Source organism: Cnephaeus nilssonii (assembly GCF_951640355.1).
Source record: "Cnephaeus nilssonii genome assembly, chromosome: 4".
Classification (NCBI taxonomy): Eukaryota; Metazoa; Chordata; class Mammalia; order Chiroptera; family Vespertilionidae; genus Cnephaeus; species Cnephaeus nilssonii.
The window spans coordinates 20206832-20225323 of record NC_137075.1 but is presented as its reverse complement, the minus strand read 5'-3'; the positions used below and the strand labels follow the sequence as shown (position 1 = coordinate 20225323).

At 39.8% G+C, this 18492-nt stretch overlaps 1 protein-coding gene across 1 annotated transcript in view; it reads right to left on the bottom strand.

Annotated features, from left to right (window-relative positions):
• SLC25A21 (solute carrier family 25 member 21) overlaps positions 1–18492 on the bottom strand; it is a 514916-nt gene that overhangs the window by 137071 nt on the left and 359353 nt on the right. Inside the window, exon 3 of the mRNA XM_079767470.1 lies at positions 465–548. Coding sequence (XP_079623596.1) covers positions 465–548 — 84 coding nt within the window. The remainder of the gene's footprint in view (positions 1–464; positions 549–18492) is intronic.

The following is an 18492-nucleotide window of genomic DNA, read 5'->3' as shown; positions in this document are numbered from 1 at the left end:
CTAACAGGCTAATGAATTTGACACATCTATTTCTGATGTAGATCAGTTTAATCGAATATTTGTAAACCACAATACAAACAAGGACCATGTTTGAGCAATATATTTAAGAATCAAAACAAGGAACTGTTATGTTTACACAGGCCAAGTTATTGAGAACTCTAAAAAGCCTCATGGCACAAATTAGAAATTGTCCTCTAGTCATCAAACATCAAACTGATGTTTTTATGGTAGTTTCTATTCCATACATATTCTTTTTATGGTAATTTCTATTGTAAACATATTTAATTTTCAACCATATTATCAAGAACAACATCAAAAAGTAGGAAGGCACTCCTTTACACATTTTCCCCTAATAAGACTAGGAAAATATCCCATTCAAAAAGAGAAAATGTGTTATGTAGTAATATATTTAATTACCTATATATATGTCAACATAGAGTCTATATATGAAGAACCATACATACCCTTCTGTTCGGAAAATTGTTCGAAAGCTGTCTCCTAAGCTTTTGTAACTGTTTGGATCAGTTGAACATCTCTGAATCTGGAACCTAAAAACAAAATTAAACACACACACAAAAAAATCCAAGTTAAAGATCTTGCCAAATGGTTTTTCTCATTTTTCAGTCTTAGGAAACTCAGCCTGTTCAGATTAATCCAAAAATATTCCTTTTTTTTGCTATAGATTTTATTGATTTATTTTTATATACCCTTTACCTTATTTTTGTAACCTTTAAATTATTATATTTCTCTGTACTTTAATAGAAACTGTAGAAAGAGGTTTTTTTCCCATCTGTTGCTTAGCCAGACAGATGCACCCTGAGGCATGTATGCTTTTTTCTTTTGTGAAAAACATACACAGATGTCATCGATTGCTTTAATGCATAATTCAGAAATCTGAAGATGCATATGAAACAAAGAAGTAGCTCTATTTCTTATCTTAATTAGTGCCCCCTTGATAGTAATTTAAGACAAAGGTTAACAATACAGAACAGCTAATGTGGCCTAACTTGGATCCTGAATGTGAATTTGGAATTCATTCTGGCAGATAGGGGCCTGCACTTAGAGTGAGAGTTGGCACTGCAGTGTGATACAGTTCACGCTCACTCCTTCATGATGGAGCAATTGGTCATTGTGGGTAGTTCAGGCTACCTGGATCTTTACAGAAGTACAATGTTCTGCATACAATTGGTGCTAAAAAAAAAAGTGTCCCACTTTGGAATGCTAAATTCTTTTTTCTCCTTCTCTTTGGGTATGATCATGCATCTTGGAACTCTAACCTTCAAAATATGGAAGTTTTCAGTATGAGGGTAATTTTGTATTTTACCCTGGAGTTTGTTTCTAAAGAAGAGATTTATGACAAGTGTTTTCATTTCCCAACACCCCCGTTGTTCTGTTTTCAGGTTTCTTTAGTCTGCCTACTCCTTGTGTTTAACTTCCTTGTCCTAATGCTGAATTAAGGCCCTTATCCCTTCTGTACTTTCCTCCATAATTTTAGCAAGCATTTAAAAAATTTTGCAAAAGCACCTCTCATATTCTCTAACTTGAGATGTTTTTCTCAGATTGTTGCGTTTATGATAGGAATACAACTTCTACTCCTCTAAGAGTGATTTATTTTGTATTTCTAGACCCCAGGGAATTATGTTGAAAACTGATACATACATCACAAAAAAGAGTGAATAATTACTGTGATTGAAGAGGTTGAGCATATGAACAAAACAAGTATATGATAAGATTGGAAAGGATTTTATAAAATACAGAGTTGTTGAATGTGATTGTTTAGGAGACTAGCCATTCTGAAATGAGGGAATTAAGTCTTCAGCAGAATGCTTGGCAAACCCATAAAAAATAGTTATTGCCTCACTGGGTGGATTAGAAGGAGAGCATGGAGGGCAGAACATGAAAGCAACACAATAGTCTAGGTGAAGATAAGAATGTCAGAATATGAATGGTGGCAACAGAAATGTAATAAAAGGGATGAACTTGTTGGGTAACCCTTTTTCTTTTAAAATAATTGTTCCTTTTTAAAAATAATATATTCAACATGACCCCTTTTGATCCTCCTCAACCTGGCAAGTAATATTCCACAGTACTAGACCTACCATTGTCGAAGTTTAAAATGTCTTAGATACTCATGTTCATAATGGTTTTGCTTGTCAAACTTATAAGTCTACAGGCATGATAATTTTAAAAGGGTTGTTTCTAGGCAAGAACTATATCTATGCAATTTAAATTGCATGAAGCTTATCAGAAGATAGTGGATCAGGACAGCTAAGTCATTTAAACTAACCTGGATCCAGATGTGCATCTGTGTGTGTATAACCACTGGCCTAGAAGACTCAGTTCTGTCTAGAATCAGAACATGATCTGGTGATCAAATAGATGGACCATGTTTGGTATTTCTGAATAACTGCATGTAGATGATAGAACAGAATCTCCATTTCTGATTTGCATATTTGTAACCTATATTCATTGCTGAGTGTGAAACATTTTCTTATGTCTAGTTGGGAAGTCCAAGACTCTTCTCTAATTGTTCTTTGTTTGTTTAAATATATTTTTATTGATTTCAGAGAGGGAGGAAGAAGTAGAGAGAGATAGAAACATCAATGATAAGAAATATTGATCGGCTGCTTCCTGCACACCCCCTACTGAGGATCAAATAACTTGAAAATATTTTGTATATTATAAAAGCATCACATGCTCATAGATTTTTCTCATTTATAATAATTTTATTGTTTGTTTACCTCTGTCAAATTCTTTTCTAGATGCTTCTCTTTCAAATGACCAAGTATTTAAAAAAAATTGCCATATGAAATAAAATGCTACAGATTTTACAAAAACTCAGGACATTATTTTTTGAGAAGCACAGTAAACAAACAAACAAAGGAGAAAAAATAATTAGCAGTATATCCAAAATGTCAAGTAGCATCAGTACCATGTGCCCAGGTGTTCATCAGAGGGAGCAATTACCACTTCCTGAGAAGGACCAGAAAGGATTTCAAGAAGGAGAAAGGATTTGAGTTGGCCCTGTAGGATTCAGAGAGGTGAAAGAGCAAGCTAGGAGAAAGCATTTCAGGTGGGGCGGGGGAGGAACATAGGCCAGCGAGGAAAAGAACTTTCAAGAGAAATGAGGGAAAAGACCCCAGCACAGCAACTGGCAACCGCTAGCTTCCTTCAGGGAAGGTGCTACAGCACTCTGCTGGTGGCATTCAGTTGCTCAGGGTGGGTGGAGACCTGAGAGGGGTAGAGGAGGGTATGTAGGAGATAAAAGTCAAAGTCCGATACAGGTCATTTGACTTTTTCCTGCTTCTTAGCTGAGCACTTCAGCTAACTCTGCAGGGCCACTTCACAGTTGTGTGCCTCTGGCCCCAGAAGGGACTGTGAGAGTCAGCAGAGGGCAGAGCCATTGCCTGGAAAGTGTCCTGCCGAGGTAGAGGCATCAGCTTGGTCTATGATGTCACATGCTTGGGTAAGGCAGGCCTTCTGTCAGCTTAAGCAAAGACAAACACAGAGTACTACAGTTATTTCATAATAAACTAGTTATCTAACCTGGCCATTGGAAGTCTAGGCACTTCACTCACCTGTTGCAATTTCTTTCTTTTTTCAGAATCCGACAGATGGTATTTCTAATCCACTATTTATTAAGTTGATAAGAGTTCTTGAACATTTACTATGTATTAGGCACTCCATTATTTGAGGCATTACAAAGAAGTAAGACATAATCCTGCCCTTTATTATTATTATTTTTAAAAATTTATCTTTATTGTTGAAAATACTACAGATGCCCCTCTCCTTCTCCCCTCCCCCCGCTGACTCCCTCGGCTCTGCTCCCATACTCCACCCCCAGGCCTTCACTGCACTATTGTCTGTGTCCATGGGTTATCCTATATAATAAAAGGCTAATCTGCAAATTGTCCCCTTGACCAGGAGTTCAACCAAGGGGAGGGCCAGCTGGCCAACTGCTCGCAGTCCCTCCCCCCAGCTGGCCCCACCCCCACCCCCAATCGAGGGTGGGTTGGCCAGATCCCACCTGTGCATGAATTCGTGCACTGGGCCTCTAGTGCATCCCATATAATAAAAGCCTAATATGCAAATTGACCGAACAGCGGAACGACTGGTGGAACGACCGGTCGCTATGACACACACTGACCACCAAGGGGCAGATGCTCAACGCAGGAGCTGCCTCCAGCCAGCAGGCCCCAGGCCAGTCAAGGCAGGTGCCAGCGGGGGCCCCTCCGATCACCCTGAAGGTCTCCCCACAGAGGGAGGCCATTGGCGGTGGCAGCAGGAGGTGGGGATGGCAAGTGGGTGGAGCCAGGCAAGCCAAGGCAGGTGTCAGTGAAGGCCCCCAATTGCCCTGCTGGTCAACCCACAGATCAGCCCTGATCGTAGGCCAGGCCTAGGGACCCTACCTGTGCATGAATTTCATGCACCAGGCCTCTAGTATATACTAGTATGTAAGTTCTTTGGTTAATCTCTTTCTGCCCCCATACTCCCCTCCCCTCTGAGTTTCATCAGTCTGTTCCATGCTTCCATGTCTCTAAACTTATAGTTAAGGTGAAGGAGTTAGGTGCAAATAGATGATGACTATATGCAAGGAATAATGTTTAGGAACAGTGTTTCGGAATATCAGATGTCAGCCAATGTGTTTTATTGATACTGAATTAACACTAGTATCACTCTTATTGGAGATGATCTATGGATGGACTGTGGCTGACAGAAAACAATATGTCATAGAGACACTGGACTAAAGAGGGAAAATAGGAGGGTTATCTTTGGGCTAAATATCTGTGATTAAACTTTAGAGCAGGCAGCAAAGAAAGTCAGTGGAATCCTTGAGGAGTGTTCCATTTAGAAGCTGACTGTCTGATGAGTGATGCTATGCTAATTACAAACAGGAGTGGCAACATCAAAGCAACATCACATGAGGAGAGTCCACAACAGCCTTGTCGAGCAATGCAAGAGGATGGGCAGGCATGGTAAATACTAATTCCTCGGTAAGGTCTACGCACCACTCTTTACTGCTAAAGCACCTGGAGGTCACATTAAACAGGCTAAGGCAAGAATAGCTGTCTCTTCTATTGCACCTTTCACATATTGGGTGTCTACACTCTTTAGAGAAAGTACATGCAGTATTTAGTTCCACTGCACATGACTTATTGTGATCACAGAGTTATCAGTTCTTCTAAGGAATCTGTTTCAAGTTGATATAATTACAGTGCATTTTGGTCAATCATGTAAAACAGCAATTTTCTTCTTCCTCTCCACTACATTTCAGCAACTTAAAAGGTCTCTCTTTTAGACTGAAGTTTTACATCAGCATTTTCCAAGCTGCATTCTGTGCTAACAAATTCTCTCTATGCTTGAGGAGACAAATTTCCAGTTATGTAATCCAACTGTTTGTAAAATTACAAAGGCAAAGCCACACTACACTTGATTGTAGTTAGAAGAAAAGGTTGGACCTTTCCGTGGTCCTAATAAAAGCAGTTTAGACATATCTGGAACCTCCATATGACTAACTTCTTTTATTAGAAGGAAAAATTGCTGCCAAACTTGCGGACAATGAAGTGTAACACTTGAGAAATGTTCAGTGCCTAGCATCGGTCAGAATAAAACACAGGAGAACGGCGTGTGGCTCAAAGCCTGGTCCCACTGCCCAAGAGCCAGCAATCCCACCGGCTGCCATGCCAGGGCACACAGTCCTGCACACCCTACAAATGGGAGGGAGCTGCGCTATCAGGTCAAGGAAAGGCTGCTCAACTTTCACAAAAGCATATTTTAAAAACCAAAGAATGATCTCACTTGCTAAAAGAATTTTCTCTAAGCTGGTAAAGAATCATAGCTACAGTATTTCCCACTGACTTAACTGTGTGCTTAGTCAGTGATACCAAACTTTAAACTAGCCTGTTGTTGAGTCTCAGCACAGTTAGAAGTGCTGCTTTAGGCCAGCATGGTAGAGTACTTCTTAAGATATGGCTGTTAAGAAGTAAAGAAGATATGATAAGAAGTAAAATGGCTCTGCTGCCTTAACAGCCATAGGATGAGGTTGTTTGAAAATTAATTTTTTAATCTATCATCTTCTTAAAAAATACTGATGATGTCAGATGAAGTCCATTCTTGGAGTAAAGGCTTTAGGACACACACACACATACACACATTACATGTACAAGTAATTTATAGATTTGTATGAAGGACAACAATTGAGTTGCAAAAAATCAGATTAGGGTAGGTGATGAGATTTGTCCTGAAGCTATTTTTGCATGGTATGCACTCTGCTTTTTACTTAGTTCATAAGATTAACTGTGGAGCTTTAGGGTAGGGAACTGATGGAGATTTGGGGGGTGGGACTGATCTAAGCCATCCCATTGACACTGCCACTAATCATGAGCAAAGCAATGAGATAAGTGAAGTTTATTTCTAGGTCATTCCCAAATCATTGTCCAGTTCAATAGTATTTTTGTGCTCTGTCCTACCTTCCCCTATTAAACCCTACACTCAGAAAAGCATTCCCTACAATCATTTATCCTTCTGTGGCTTTTAATTTGATATACTGTTTCTCAGAACTCATCCCATTAAAAGAATTTCAGCTAACAAACACAAGGTAGGAAGATTTGGTTCTGTTTAGGATGGGGATGAAGGGGACCTTTACCACCCAAGGTCCTAAATGCATTTTTTTTTTTACCTGAGTGGAATTTTATGTTACCATAATGCACTGGGCTTCATAAAAATAACACCTTTGTGTCAAAGGAGGTGAGGCACTTTGGGGACCTGAAACTCAGACTAGGAGTCACCGGCTATAATTCCAACGTTGCCACCAATAAATAGTAAACACTGTGAGGTTGTAATGTAATCTCTCATTGCCTTTCTCCTAGCAGACATTAGAGGACATTTAGATTTTGAAGGGACAGGGACACACAGACTTGATATTTGAGTTTCTTAGCCGTTAGAGAGAAGAGACATTTCATTTTGTTTTGTAAAGTCCAAAGGTCCATATTTTATCGGGGTGGAGAATGCTCATAAAAACTGTACCCTGACAATAAGTGATGATGAACCTAATGAAACTCCCTGCAGAGACCTTTGTAAATGTGTATGAACAAAGATTATTAGTAATTACCAGAATGTTACACGTGCTCCTTAATAAACACTTAAGAAACCCACTAATGAGTCAGAGATTAACAGACTAAAGGTTTGCAATTACAGAACACATTAAAAGGATAACTGTAGGAAGATTAAATAAAGATTTTAATTCACTGTAATTAGCCTATCTTACCAAATAAGATGCTACTCCTAAGGGGTATGTTTGTCTTCTTGCTGGTTGATTGAGCATGGCCTAAGTCAGACTGAGCGTGCAAATACATGTCCGAGATTGGGAAATTTAGGTGCACACCCCTCGCTGACAAACTTTGGGGAAAGGCCCTGGAAAGCACATCTTTAGAAAAATTCCCACCATGTTTATTTGTTTCCTGAACTCTGAAGGGTAACCAGTGAGGCTTCCCTGAAGGAAGAAACCCCGGTTCCCACGAAAGGCTGCCCGCTGCCCGGCAGGGGCTGGGCCTCTGCATCGGCCAGCCCTGCAGAAAGACCACTGGGATGGTGGGGAGGTGGGGCGCTGACTTTAGAGATGATTCTGTCAGTTTTTTTTTCAGTAAGTGCTAGAAAGGAAGATTTCCTTCTAAGTTTTCTCTACGTCCATTGTTTTATTGTTCCAGTTTTAAGTGCCTGGTGATTGTGAATGGTAATTAGGGAAAAAAAAATAGTTAGCTGGCATTTGTTTTATTTCAGATTGATACTAAGCCCTAACATTGCCATAGCAACGGCGAGTACAAGTCCTTTCATCACGTTGGAAGGGTGTGGTTTGCAGTGCCAGACACAGATCTCTGCCTCCACACTTCCTGAGCGCCCCTTTGCAGGCGGGTGAGGCTAAGAGTTCTTGGGACCCAGAGGTGAATAAGCCACGGATCTTGCCCCCTAGAAGGGAACAAACATGTGAAGGGCAGGGAGGTGTTAGTAAACAATTATAAAATAAGACAGAATACAAATATTAAATAGAGATCCTAGGAACTTGGTTCGCCTGTGATTTAAGCATTGCCTTCGCTGGCTGGGCCACGGTCTGGGCCTGGCATAAATTAACACCACAAAACAATGCTAACAAATCTACAAGCATCTTGAGTTTGGCTGTGCCCGGGCAGTGAGCACTGAATGAAGTTCTAAGCTGTACTCATACAGGTTTGGCTGTTTGTCAAATTATTCTAAAAATTCAGGGAAAAGCAAAAGACTTTTCCTGATTGTTGCACAGTCAACTTCCCAGAAGCATCCTACCTAACAATAGACAAATATGCAAATTGACCGTACCTTTGCTATGCCCCCGATTGGCCAGGAGGCGTGGGGGGGCGGGACTTGGGGTGTCTGCGGGGGCGATTGGGCCGCCAGCGGAACGCTGAGCTCGCGTTGCCAGCAGCGGCTCAAGCTCAGTGTCTGTGCCATGGCTGTGCTCTGGCACAGAAGGGGCCTCTGGGGTAGCGAGCTCACGTCCCACCCCGGACCATCAAAAGCGGGGGAGCTGGGTGCCTGTCCACTCAGGCACCAGGCCTTTCCGAAGCCTCCGGTGGGGCGGAGGCTTCTGAAAGGCCTGATGCACCAGTGGACAGGCACCCAGCTCCCCCGTGATCGAAAGCGAAAGCGTGTAGGGGACCCTACACGTGCATGATTCAATTATGCACTGGGCCTCTAGTCTCTTTATAAAAGAAATAGAAACCTATACCTGGAAATAAATAATAAATAGATAGATGTCCTTTGCCTGTTTAAAGTGTGAGTGTCTTTACTCGGTGTAGGCAGGGCTAGGTGGGTTGGGCTATGCTTTGAGTTAGTGTTTATGATATTGTAAAGGAGACTAATAAATTTCTCTCCATGATTATAAAACAGTTTATAATTTGAAGAACTATGTAACCTGGAGTGCTCTGTCAGCCTAGATAATTACTACAGATAAAGTAACAACATCTTGGCAAGGCCACAAAAGCAAGGGAAATCTGTACCATGTAATTTTGAACACGTTTTTTAACAAAGCCTCAAAAATATTATCTCTCTGAAATATCAGATCAACCCAGATAGACTAATTATACCTTAAATAATTTCCTGTGATCCTAGACACATCCAATTGCAGTCTCATTTCATAAGCCAAGGAGATTTAAAGTCTGCCATTCTGTCACTGTGCATTTCACAATTTATACCTTAACAGTATTTAAAGAAACTATAAATGGTGCATCATTTTTCCAACCACAGTTTCGTGACAATAAACATTTACCTATTTGTCCCTGATTATTGTGATAAAATAGATCTAGTTTTGTGCATCTTACATAATTATAGACATATGGTATTTCTAGTATTTGACTCTGCATAAAATTTGACATTGTAAAATGAATCATGATAAGAGACTTTATTCTACCATCTGGCACAAGTTCTTCCAGTTGTGTATATTACTTATGGGATAATAACTAAGTGTACTGACATATAATTTTAAAATCTACTTTAATGGCAATATGCTAGTTAACAAGTTAGAGACAAATGATCATTAGAGATTACAACCTAAATCTAATAATATTAACCCACAAGCAATAAAATAGGCTAATTGACATAGTTGTATAATTGAAATGCTCCAAGCATAAACTGGTCTCAATTAAACAAAAGCTTGACTGGCATGACTCTCAGACATTTTGTTTTGTGAAATGCATGTGACATTATAAACCTATACTTAATATTAGATGAGAGTGCTGCCACTCTTTGAATGTACACATATGTACTATATATACATTCAATTAAATTTACATTTAGTGTCAACAAATAACCTCACATCCAGGTGCAGCCACCTACATTTTCCCAAGTGCACTGGGAAATAGCTGGCGATTACAGTGGTTCATCAGTATGAAACCAACTTGTGTGTGGGAATGAGGGAAGGATGGCTCACATATCGGAAATGAAACCCATTATCTAGGCAATGAGAACAGAGAGAGCTACATCAACTTCATCAATCACATGTTAAAATTATAATAGTCATGACAAGTATCAAAGTTTTCCCACATTCCCAAAATAATTAGTTTTTAAAAACTTGAAATTCTCCCCCAAAAGAGAAAAGTTAGCTCTATTCTTTCTCTCTCTGATCCTCCCCACCTTCCTCCTTGGGTGCTAGGATTCACCAATAGCACCTACTGCCTGGTGACGGAGAACCACACAACATCATTCTTACCCGTTCAACATCAGCCCATTGCTCAGGACGGGACTGAAGTTCTTGATTTCTGGCCTCCATAAAAGATTTCCAGGGAATTAGAAAGCAGAACCCTCTTACTGGCCCTGGGAACTCGGCCACTTCACAGGAATTAATTGTGCACTAGAAACCCTAGTCCAGGGTCCCAGTAAGGAAGCTGTCAGAGAACATAGAGTCTCTGGAGACCTAACGTACCATTCCACGTTGTTTTCACTGATCAAATGGGCCGATTTTATGGTTTAGCACTAATAAGGAATGGTACTTTTCAATAATGTCAAAGAAAGGACAATTAAAAAGTGGGTCGTTTCTTTGCATTTGTAAGCATAAATGCTTATGCTTGAAAGAAATCTGGAAAGTGAAGATAAATAAGCTTGGCTAATAAGGAAGAAGACATGCTTAAGTCTATCATAGTTGAGGAAAATTTCAAAGAACATTTTTATTGTTATACCATGATTGACCTCATATGTTGCCAAGATTTGGATGAGTTGTTATCAGTTTTAAATGTGGACACAGTTTTCAAAAGCATTTCATAGGTGGCCGGAACCCCCAATGACAAAGAAATGGTAACCATCTTGCTTAGTTGTATATCACTTTTAACTTTGAGAGCAGTTTTACACAGATGATCTCATCTCAGGTTACCCTTAGTTTCACAGTTCCTTATATTTGTAGGGCTAAAATCACTTGAAAAAGAAAAAGAGGAAAAGTATCAAATTGAAGTTAGAAAGGCATCAGACTAGAGGGAATCGGTTTACTGAAGTCTCCCAGCTGTACTGTAGATTTGTCTCTCTAGTTCAGTCACTGACCAGTAAAGTTGGTTCTATGAACCCCAGCTTTTTTAGTTGTCAAAAAGTGAATAATGTTACTTGCACGTCAGCCAACAATCTTTGTGGTTTATCTCTGGAACTCTAAGGAAATCAGCCCTGAATGAATCATGCTGGAGGGAGCCAGGTTTCAGAGATGCACCAATTGTGTTCATTTACTTTGAGCTGTCACTGGCAGGAGTATAGACTGTGGATGGAGAGAGATCTCTTCATGGGGAGGTGGGATGGACATCTTTGTAGAAGAATTTAGATGCCCTCTTCTTGGAAGAGCAAAAGACATCATGTGATTCCTTTCAGCCCTCTCACTGTAGATACCGGGTTGATACATTCTGGACCTTTCCAAAAATATCTTTCTGTATTTATCTAGCACCTATTCTATGGGGTGTATTTATTTCCAAATGTTTAAATACCTACTGTGTGACTAGGGAACATCCTCAAGGCCAATATCAACTAATGAGCTTTATCATTTTCTCTGTCTCTGTTTCTCTCTCTCTCCTTCTCCCTCTTCCTCCCTCCCTCTCTCTTTCTCTCCACTAAATATTTTGATAATGAATATTCCATTATGTCATGAACCAACGCTCAAAAGAGCCCCAGCGGAAGGGTGTGTTTTCCTTATTATCATCAAATAACATACTAAAAATAATTAAAAGTCACTTAGAACACTGACAACTGAAGAGATGTATGAATTATTCCCACCCAGGAGCAGGCTTAACTTGTCTCCAGAACTTGTACAGAAGACTATGCTTTGCTAATTAACCAAATGTTTAATAAAAAACGACTAATATTTTTGGCAGAATTACAGGTGGGTACGTTGGCAGGTAGCAAAGCACTACAAGACAGTTCAAGTCATTTAATTTTATAAAATGCTGATCTTATTCCAACTACCAGCTTTTATTTGAATGTAACCTTGCATTTTAGAATGCAATTACCTTAAAAAAAACTCTCTCTGTTCTACTAATTAAGATGCAGATATTTGGATATCTTGGTTAATCTAGGTTACCTAAAATCTTAAAAAAACTAAACATAAGGCATTCACTTAAAATGAGACTCAAGTAAGAAACTGGTAGTGAATACATAAGATTGAACCTCCTCCTTCAAACTATTGCTAGAAGAGTTTCGGTTGTGTCGAATAAAACTCAGTGTACTCTCATTCAATTAATCATCAAATAAATATGAAGGTTAGATTTAAACATTTGGAGATTTATCATCTCCCTTCACAAGTAAAAACCTTATCATTGAGTATAACAGAACAGAAAGTGTTTCGAAACAGTGGAATTTACAGAGAACTCAAGCCAACTAACATTTGAGTGGCTCTGTACAGGCACTTAGGTTTTACACTCTGCTTTATGAAGACATCAACCCTCTTCCAGGAGTTTGCATTCTAATAGGAGACAACCAGGTAGCATCCCAGCATTAAAAACAGGCAAGTCTTCCCAGATTTGTCATATTCTTGCTTGCCTCCTTAGATAGTACACAGGGAACCCAACATAGCATTTTTGTAGTCCTGAGGTTGGTAGGGACCTTCTGAATGGGAGTTACCCTCCTGTGTTACTGTTACACAGCGATCTCCTCAGGCCTGGCAAGGCTTGGGCAGGCCAGTCCATACGTTAATGGCCTCACAGTGTTTTGCCGATTGCTTTCCCTGTATGGTTTTGTCCTGCATGCCCCTAAGCCACTTTCCCTGCTCCCCTCACCTCTTCCCACTCTTTCCTGCATTCCTCCTATGACCTGTAATCGTTCTCTCATGACCAGCAGTGAACTGAGGACCATATCACCAGGTTGGTCATGGCTCTTAGTGAGGGCCTGAGGGGCCTACTATGAATCAGGTCCATGAACGTTAGTGTTTGGCCTTTGCAACATCGATTTTGGCTGTTCAGAGACCGTCTATGCGTGTGTTTTGTTTCTCAGTTCTGAGGTTCCGAGAAACGTGGCCTCTGGCTGAGTTTGAACTTCCTCTGAGAAGGAGCTGTTCTGAGAGAAGGGAAGAGCAGATAGCCTCCGTTTTCCCTGGTGTCTTCTCCCCTGGGCTCTGTGGTCCTGCTCAGGTAGAGCTCCTCAGGCAGGTGGAAGGAGGCCCTGTGCGTGTGTGGCTACCCCTTCGGGATCTCTCCACGTCAAGGGCTTAAGAAAGAGTCCTTTATTAAGAACTAAGTTATAACTTAGGTTGAGGGTGAGGGCGATGCCACACAGCACAGCTGTCGCCAGCCATGACGATCCCTTCTTCATTGTGTCCCCCTATTGGTTGTGCATTCCGTTTCTGTTTGTTTCTGCAAACAAAATGCCTTTCCATGTGTTTGTGTCTGTTTTCTTCCCCATGGACTGTGCGGTGTCTACTATTTAGATTCTCATAGATGCATGCTTAGTTTGAAAATTTGAGGAAAATGTGAAAATGACTTTTGAAAAACCTAAATAGGGAAGAGATAAAAAGAGAGAGGGAGGGAAGGAGGGAGGGAGGGAGAGAGAGAGAGAGAGAGAGAGAGAGAGAGAGAGAGAGAGAGAGAGAGAGAAAGAGAGAGAGAGAGAGAGAGAGAGAGAGAGAGAGAGAGAGAGAGAGAGAGAATGACTAGAAAGGATTCTACTTCCCAGTAAAAATACTTTTGGAACTGCTAAGTCCACTCTTACTCATGAGCATTAGATCAAATTTTGGCAGAAATCATGGAACAGCTGCAATTCCATACTTTGAATTGTCTCTTTAAAAAATCTTCATATAATTTATAGAATTGCTGGCATGTATTTCCTATTTTTTTCATTCCCTTGAATGTAGACAACTTGGGGGAAAGGGATTGGAGAAATAAGTATTTTTATGGTTTAGTCATTATATTCACAACTTTAAATATGCAATATCAAGAGAGATTGCTGCAATTAAGATAGATTTAATAGATATTTTTAGTAATATTATTTGTGTCAGGTTGAGTTTCAACTATAAAGAGAATTAAAATGCCATGCAATTTCTGAATGTTTTTATGAGTTAAGAAAATATTTTGCCTCAGGTAAACAAGTATGCAATTAAAGATACCAGACTTTCAGACACAAATAAGATAAAGAAATTTTTTTACAAATCCCAAGTTTGAATACTCTAGAAATATAAGGCATAAACAAATACCTTTTTTTTTTTTTTTTTGCTACATTGCAATACCTATCTTTAGCTTCACCAAGGGCTTTAATTGCTAGAACTGATATGTCTCAAGGTAATACAGACTGGAGGGATGGAGGGGGCTATTAGAGAGACCGTGTGTGGCAAGGAGGTATAATGAGTTCTCCTGGGACCGGGGCAGGGGAAATCCATCAGAGACTATGTGGAAGCGATAAGTCCACCTCAAGCCTCCTGATCCCTTTTCCGTTATGTGAAGTTGATGCTGGGAGATACCTGCACAACCAGGTAGTGAGTAGATCCCCAGCTCCCATACACCCAAGTGTAGGTAATAGTTTCTTTCCATGGAACCTAACTGAAGTAGTGTATGTCATTTCTAGGCTGAGGCTTTAAAGAAGTGAGTGGGGCTTCTCCATTCCCTCTCTTGTTCCACCTGCAAGATGGACTTTGTAAGGTACATTTTACATCAAGACTAGTTACTTATCACATCAGCTCTGCATCACCTGCAAGAAGGAAGCTCTAGTGGGCACAGAGCCACAAGATGAAAGGAGCCTAAATCACACACTGAGGAAAACTTCCTACCCTGGAAATACTCACATTGGACTACTATGTGAGTATATTTTATTGGGGTAAACCACTGGAACTTAGGGGGTTATTTGTTACTGTATCTAGATTTGCCTTAACGGATCCAAGAATCAAGAATGTCCTGTCTCGGCCTCTCTCTACAGACCAGTTCCTTCTGGTCACTTGTGCTTCCTGCCCCCGCCCCCCCAGTCCTCCCCCCCACACAACACTGACTTGGACAGAGCAACCAGCCTCAGTGTAATATGACACAAACCTAATACCCACCATTTACTCCTTTCTGCCACCACATGTGCCAAATAGCTTTCATTTGCTCCTCGAGATTCACTCTCTACCCTTTCCCACCCTGTTCACTGCCCTGAGAGGTGATCTGAATGGATTACATCAAAAGATACCTGAGTTCTCTGCCTTCCAGTTAGAAGTGGTCAATGAAAAGCCCTGGCAGGTGACAGGAGAAAGTGACAAAAACGAGTTTGTGGTATTATTTGTCTGGCTCCTTCCTGTGAGGCTTCCTCAGGCTTGTCTCTGTCCCCAGAAGTTCACTGCTCCTCTTGAGGAGCCCTCTCTTCACGACTTTCATCTTTCAAGTTCTGGTAACTTTTCCCTTCACACATGCATTTGAACTTAGAGGTAGTGACAGCTTTGCCTCCTGCTGCTGGTAGCCCCAGGATCCTGAGTTCTGCCTTCCCATTTCCTTACACCCTGCCCATACCTACCTTTGTAAGAAATCCATTTATATACACTCTTCAAATCATCCTAATATGAGAGTGTCACCTGTTTTCTGTAGGTTTTCTCACTACAAACCCATATCACAGTTAAAATCCTTTAGGGAGTCAGCTGTCTCCCACTGGCTCACTTAGCCACGCTCAGGGGATGGAGTTATTGTGCAAATGTGGCCATCAAGCCCACCCCTTCAGGCCAGACTGTGAGTCATGGCAACTTGCACAGAAGGAGAATATTTGCAGGCACCACAAACCATGCCTTCCAAAAAATACACCTTCGTTTTTCCTGGTAAAGTTTCCTTTCTTTCACTCCTCCTCATCTGTATGATGGCTATCATCTGCTTTTGCATCTCCCCATCCCCCCCCCACCCCACCCCCGCCCAATGGTTTGCTTCACCACAGAGAGAGAACATTACTGCGTTCTACAGGACTGTGCATTGTACACAGTGCATAATCCTTCTACACCATGTAGAGTCCAAGTCTTTACATTTAGAAATAGAAATGTTCATAAAAACAAAGAGGGAGAAGAAGTATAAATAAACATAGAATCATATTTTTGCTGTGTTATTTCTTTGGGTGGGGGAGTGAGGTTAAGTAAAGGGAGCCAAATATATGGTGATGAAGGTGATTTGACTTTGGGTGGTGGGTAAACAATACAATATACAGATTATGCATCATAGAACTCTACACTTGAAACTTATATGATCCTAATAACCAATGTCACCCCAATAAATTTAATAAAAATTAAAGGTTAAAAATACACACCAACTATTTAAATAAATAATATTTTAATTTTATGTTGATATTTTTTAAAAAGATAAAGAAATCAGTCCAGCACAGAAGCAATTTCTTTACTCTGATTTCTACTGCATCAGTAGAAAGCAATTTACCTTTATTTTATCATGTTTCTTCTAAACAATAACCGCAGACAAAAAGACTATTACAATAGCACTAGAGCTTTGTGTGGAATCCACAAAAGCTTAAAACTGCACTGTCCAATATGGTAGTCCCTAGTCACATGTGGTTAGTGAGTAGCTGAAATGTGGCTAGAGCAACTAAGATAATAAATTTATTTTAATTTAGATTTAATTTAAAAGCTCAAGAAGTGTAAAACCTTTTCCCATTAAACCTAACTTCATCATTTTGCTAGGACTAAACTTTACTTTAATCCTTGCATTCCATAAGAAGTATTTGAGTAAGCATGGACATTTTTACTTTTAAAAATGTGGCTAATAGCATATTATGGCTCACAATATATTTCTATTGGAAAGCTCTACTTAAAAAACGAATTTTTTTTTTTTTTGCATACAGTTGCACCCTAATGTACCATTACCAGAATTTGTGGGGAAAGATCTCTAGTACATAGAGTAGGTACAAGAGTTAGGAAAATATTCTGAATTTCAAAATCAGTTCTCCTCTTATAAGCCTAGTGTTACTTATTGTACAGTTCCTCATTATTTGAATTGTTTATATGTTTAAAATAAGTTTCCACCACAAGATAGTTTTATTACGCTGGTTTTCAACTAGGTATTTTCTTTCTTTCTTTCTTTCTTTCTTTCTTTCTTTCTTTCTTTCTTTCTTTCTTTCTTTCTTTCTTCTTTCTTTCTTTCTTTCTTTCTTTCTTTCTTTCTTTCTTTCTTTCTTTCTTTCTTTCTTTCTTTTTTGAATCCTCACCTGAAATATGTTTTTATTTATTTTAAAGGGAGAGGAATGGAGGGGGGAGAGAGAGAGAGAGAGAGAGAGAGAGAGAGAGAGAGAGAGAGAGAAATCGATGAGAGAAACATCCACCCAGTACTGGGGATCAAACCCTTAACATAGGTATGTTAGGTATGTGCCCTGACTGGGAATTTGTGTAAAGCAGGAAGCTCCAACCAACTGAGTAACTGGGCTGGGGCTCCTTGGTGTTTCTTGAACAATTTTTGTTGTTGTTGCTAATCCTCATCCGAGGATATTTTCCCATTGATTTTTAGAGAGTGGAAAGGAAGAGGAGAGACACAGAGAGAGAAACCTGGGGATGGAGCCCACAGCCGAGGGTTGTGCCCTTGACCAAAATCAAACCCGATGCTCTATCCACTGAGCTAAACCCGCTAGGGCTCTTGAACAATCCTTTATGAGATGTATTAATTCTTAGAATGAAGCAACAGTGACTGTAAGGCAAAAAAGTTTTCTGTTAAATTCAAAATGGATTCTACTGAATTAGATTCCAAACCAAATTAAGACCATTAAAAAGACTAAAATACACAATGTTCTTTTCCTTCAACTATTTGCGTTTCAGCTGAAGATACTAGTGTACTCTTTTCTAAGTCTAAAATTTGAGAAAGATCAATACATAGATATGCTCAAATCATTTCCATGCCCTCTTTGCTAGCTTGATAAGAATTAAATAAAATATTCCAAACATAAGGGATACATCTCATAAAAGATCGCAGTATAGTCTTAAAAAAAACCCACAAATGCCTCACAGAAAACAGAAAAAGCCAGTTTCTCAGGGCAGTGCTGGGGATAAGGTGAAGCTGTTTATGGAGAGATAGTTACTTGAAGATCACAAGAGTGTGATGAAAATTAAAAAGTGCTTTTTCTTCCCAATCAACCTAACGACTTCATAAAATAATATACATATCTTCATTATAATAAGTCATAACTATGATCTGAGATCTTCCAATTTAAATTTATGCCTCTTTGTTTTTCCTTAGACAGGACAAGAGACAAAAACTGGAAAGTTTGGGTCATATGGATCATGGCAGCACTGCTATGTCTGGAATTTTCTTATAAATATCCTATTGCTTTGAGGCTCACAGGCCTGGCTAAAACAGCAGGGACAATCTCATTTGCACTTTTATAGTTGTAGAGGGATTTTCAAGAGTTAAAACAATTTTCCATAATATTCGGTATTAACTCAACGGAGCTGAAGTGTGATTATTACACCTTTTCATGCTTTTCTGCAGGCTGACAATTTGGAAGTAATTTTAGAAAAACAAACAAAATTATAAACAAATGCCAACAGGAGGGCATTCTTGGGTA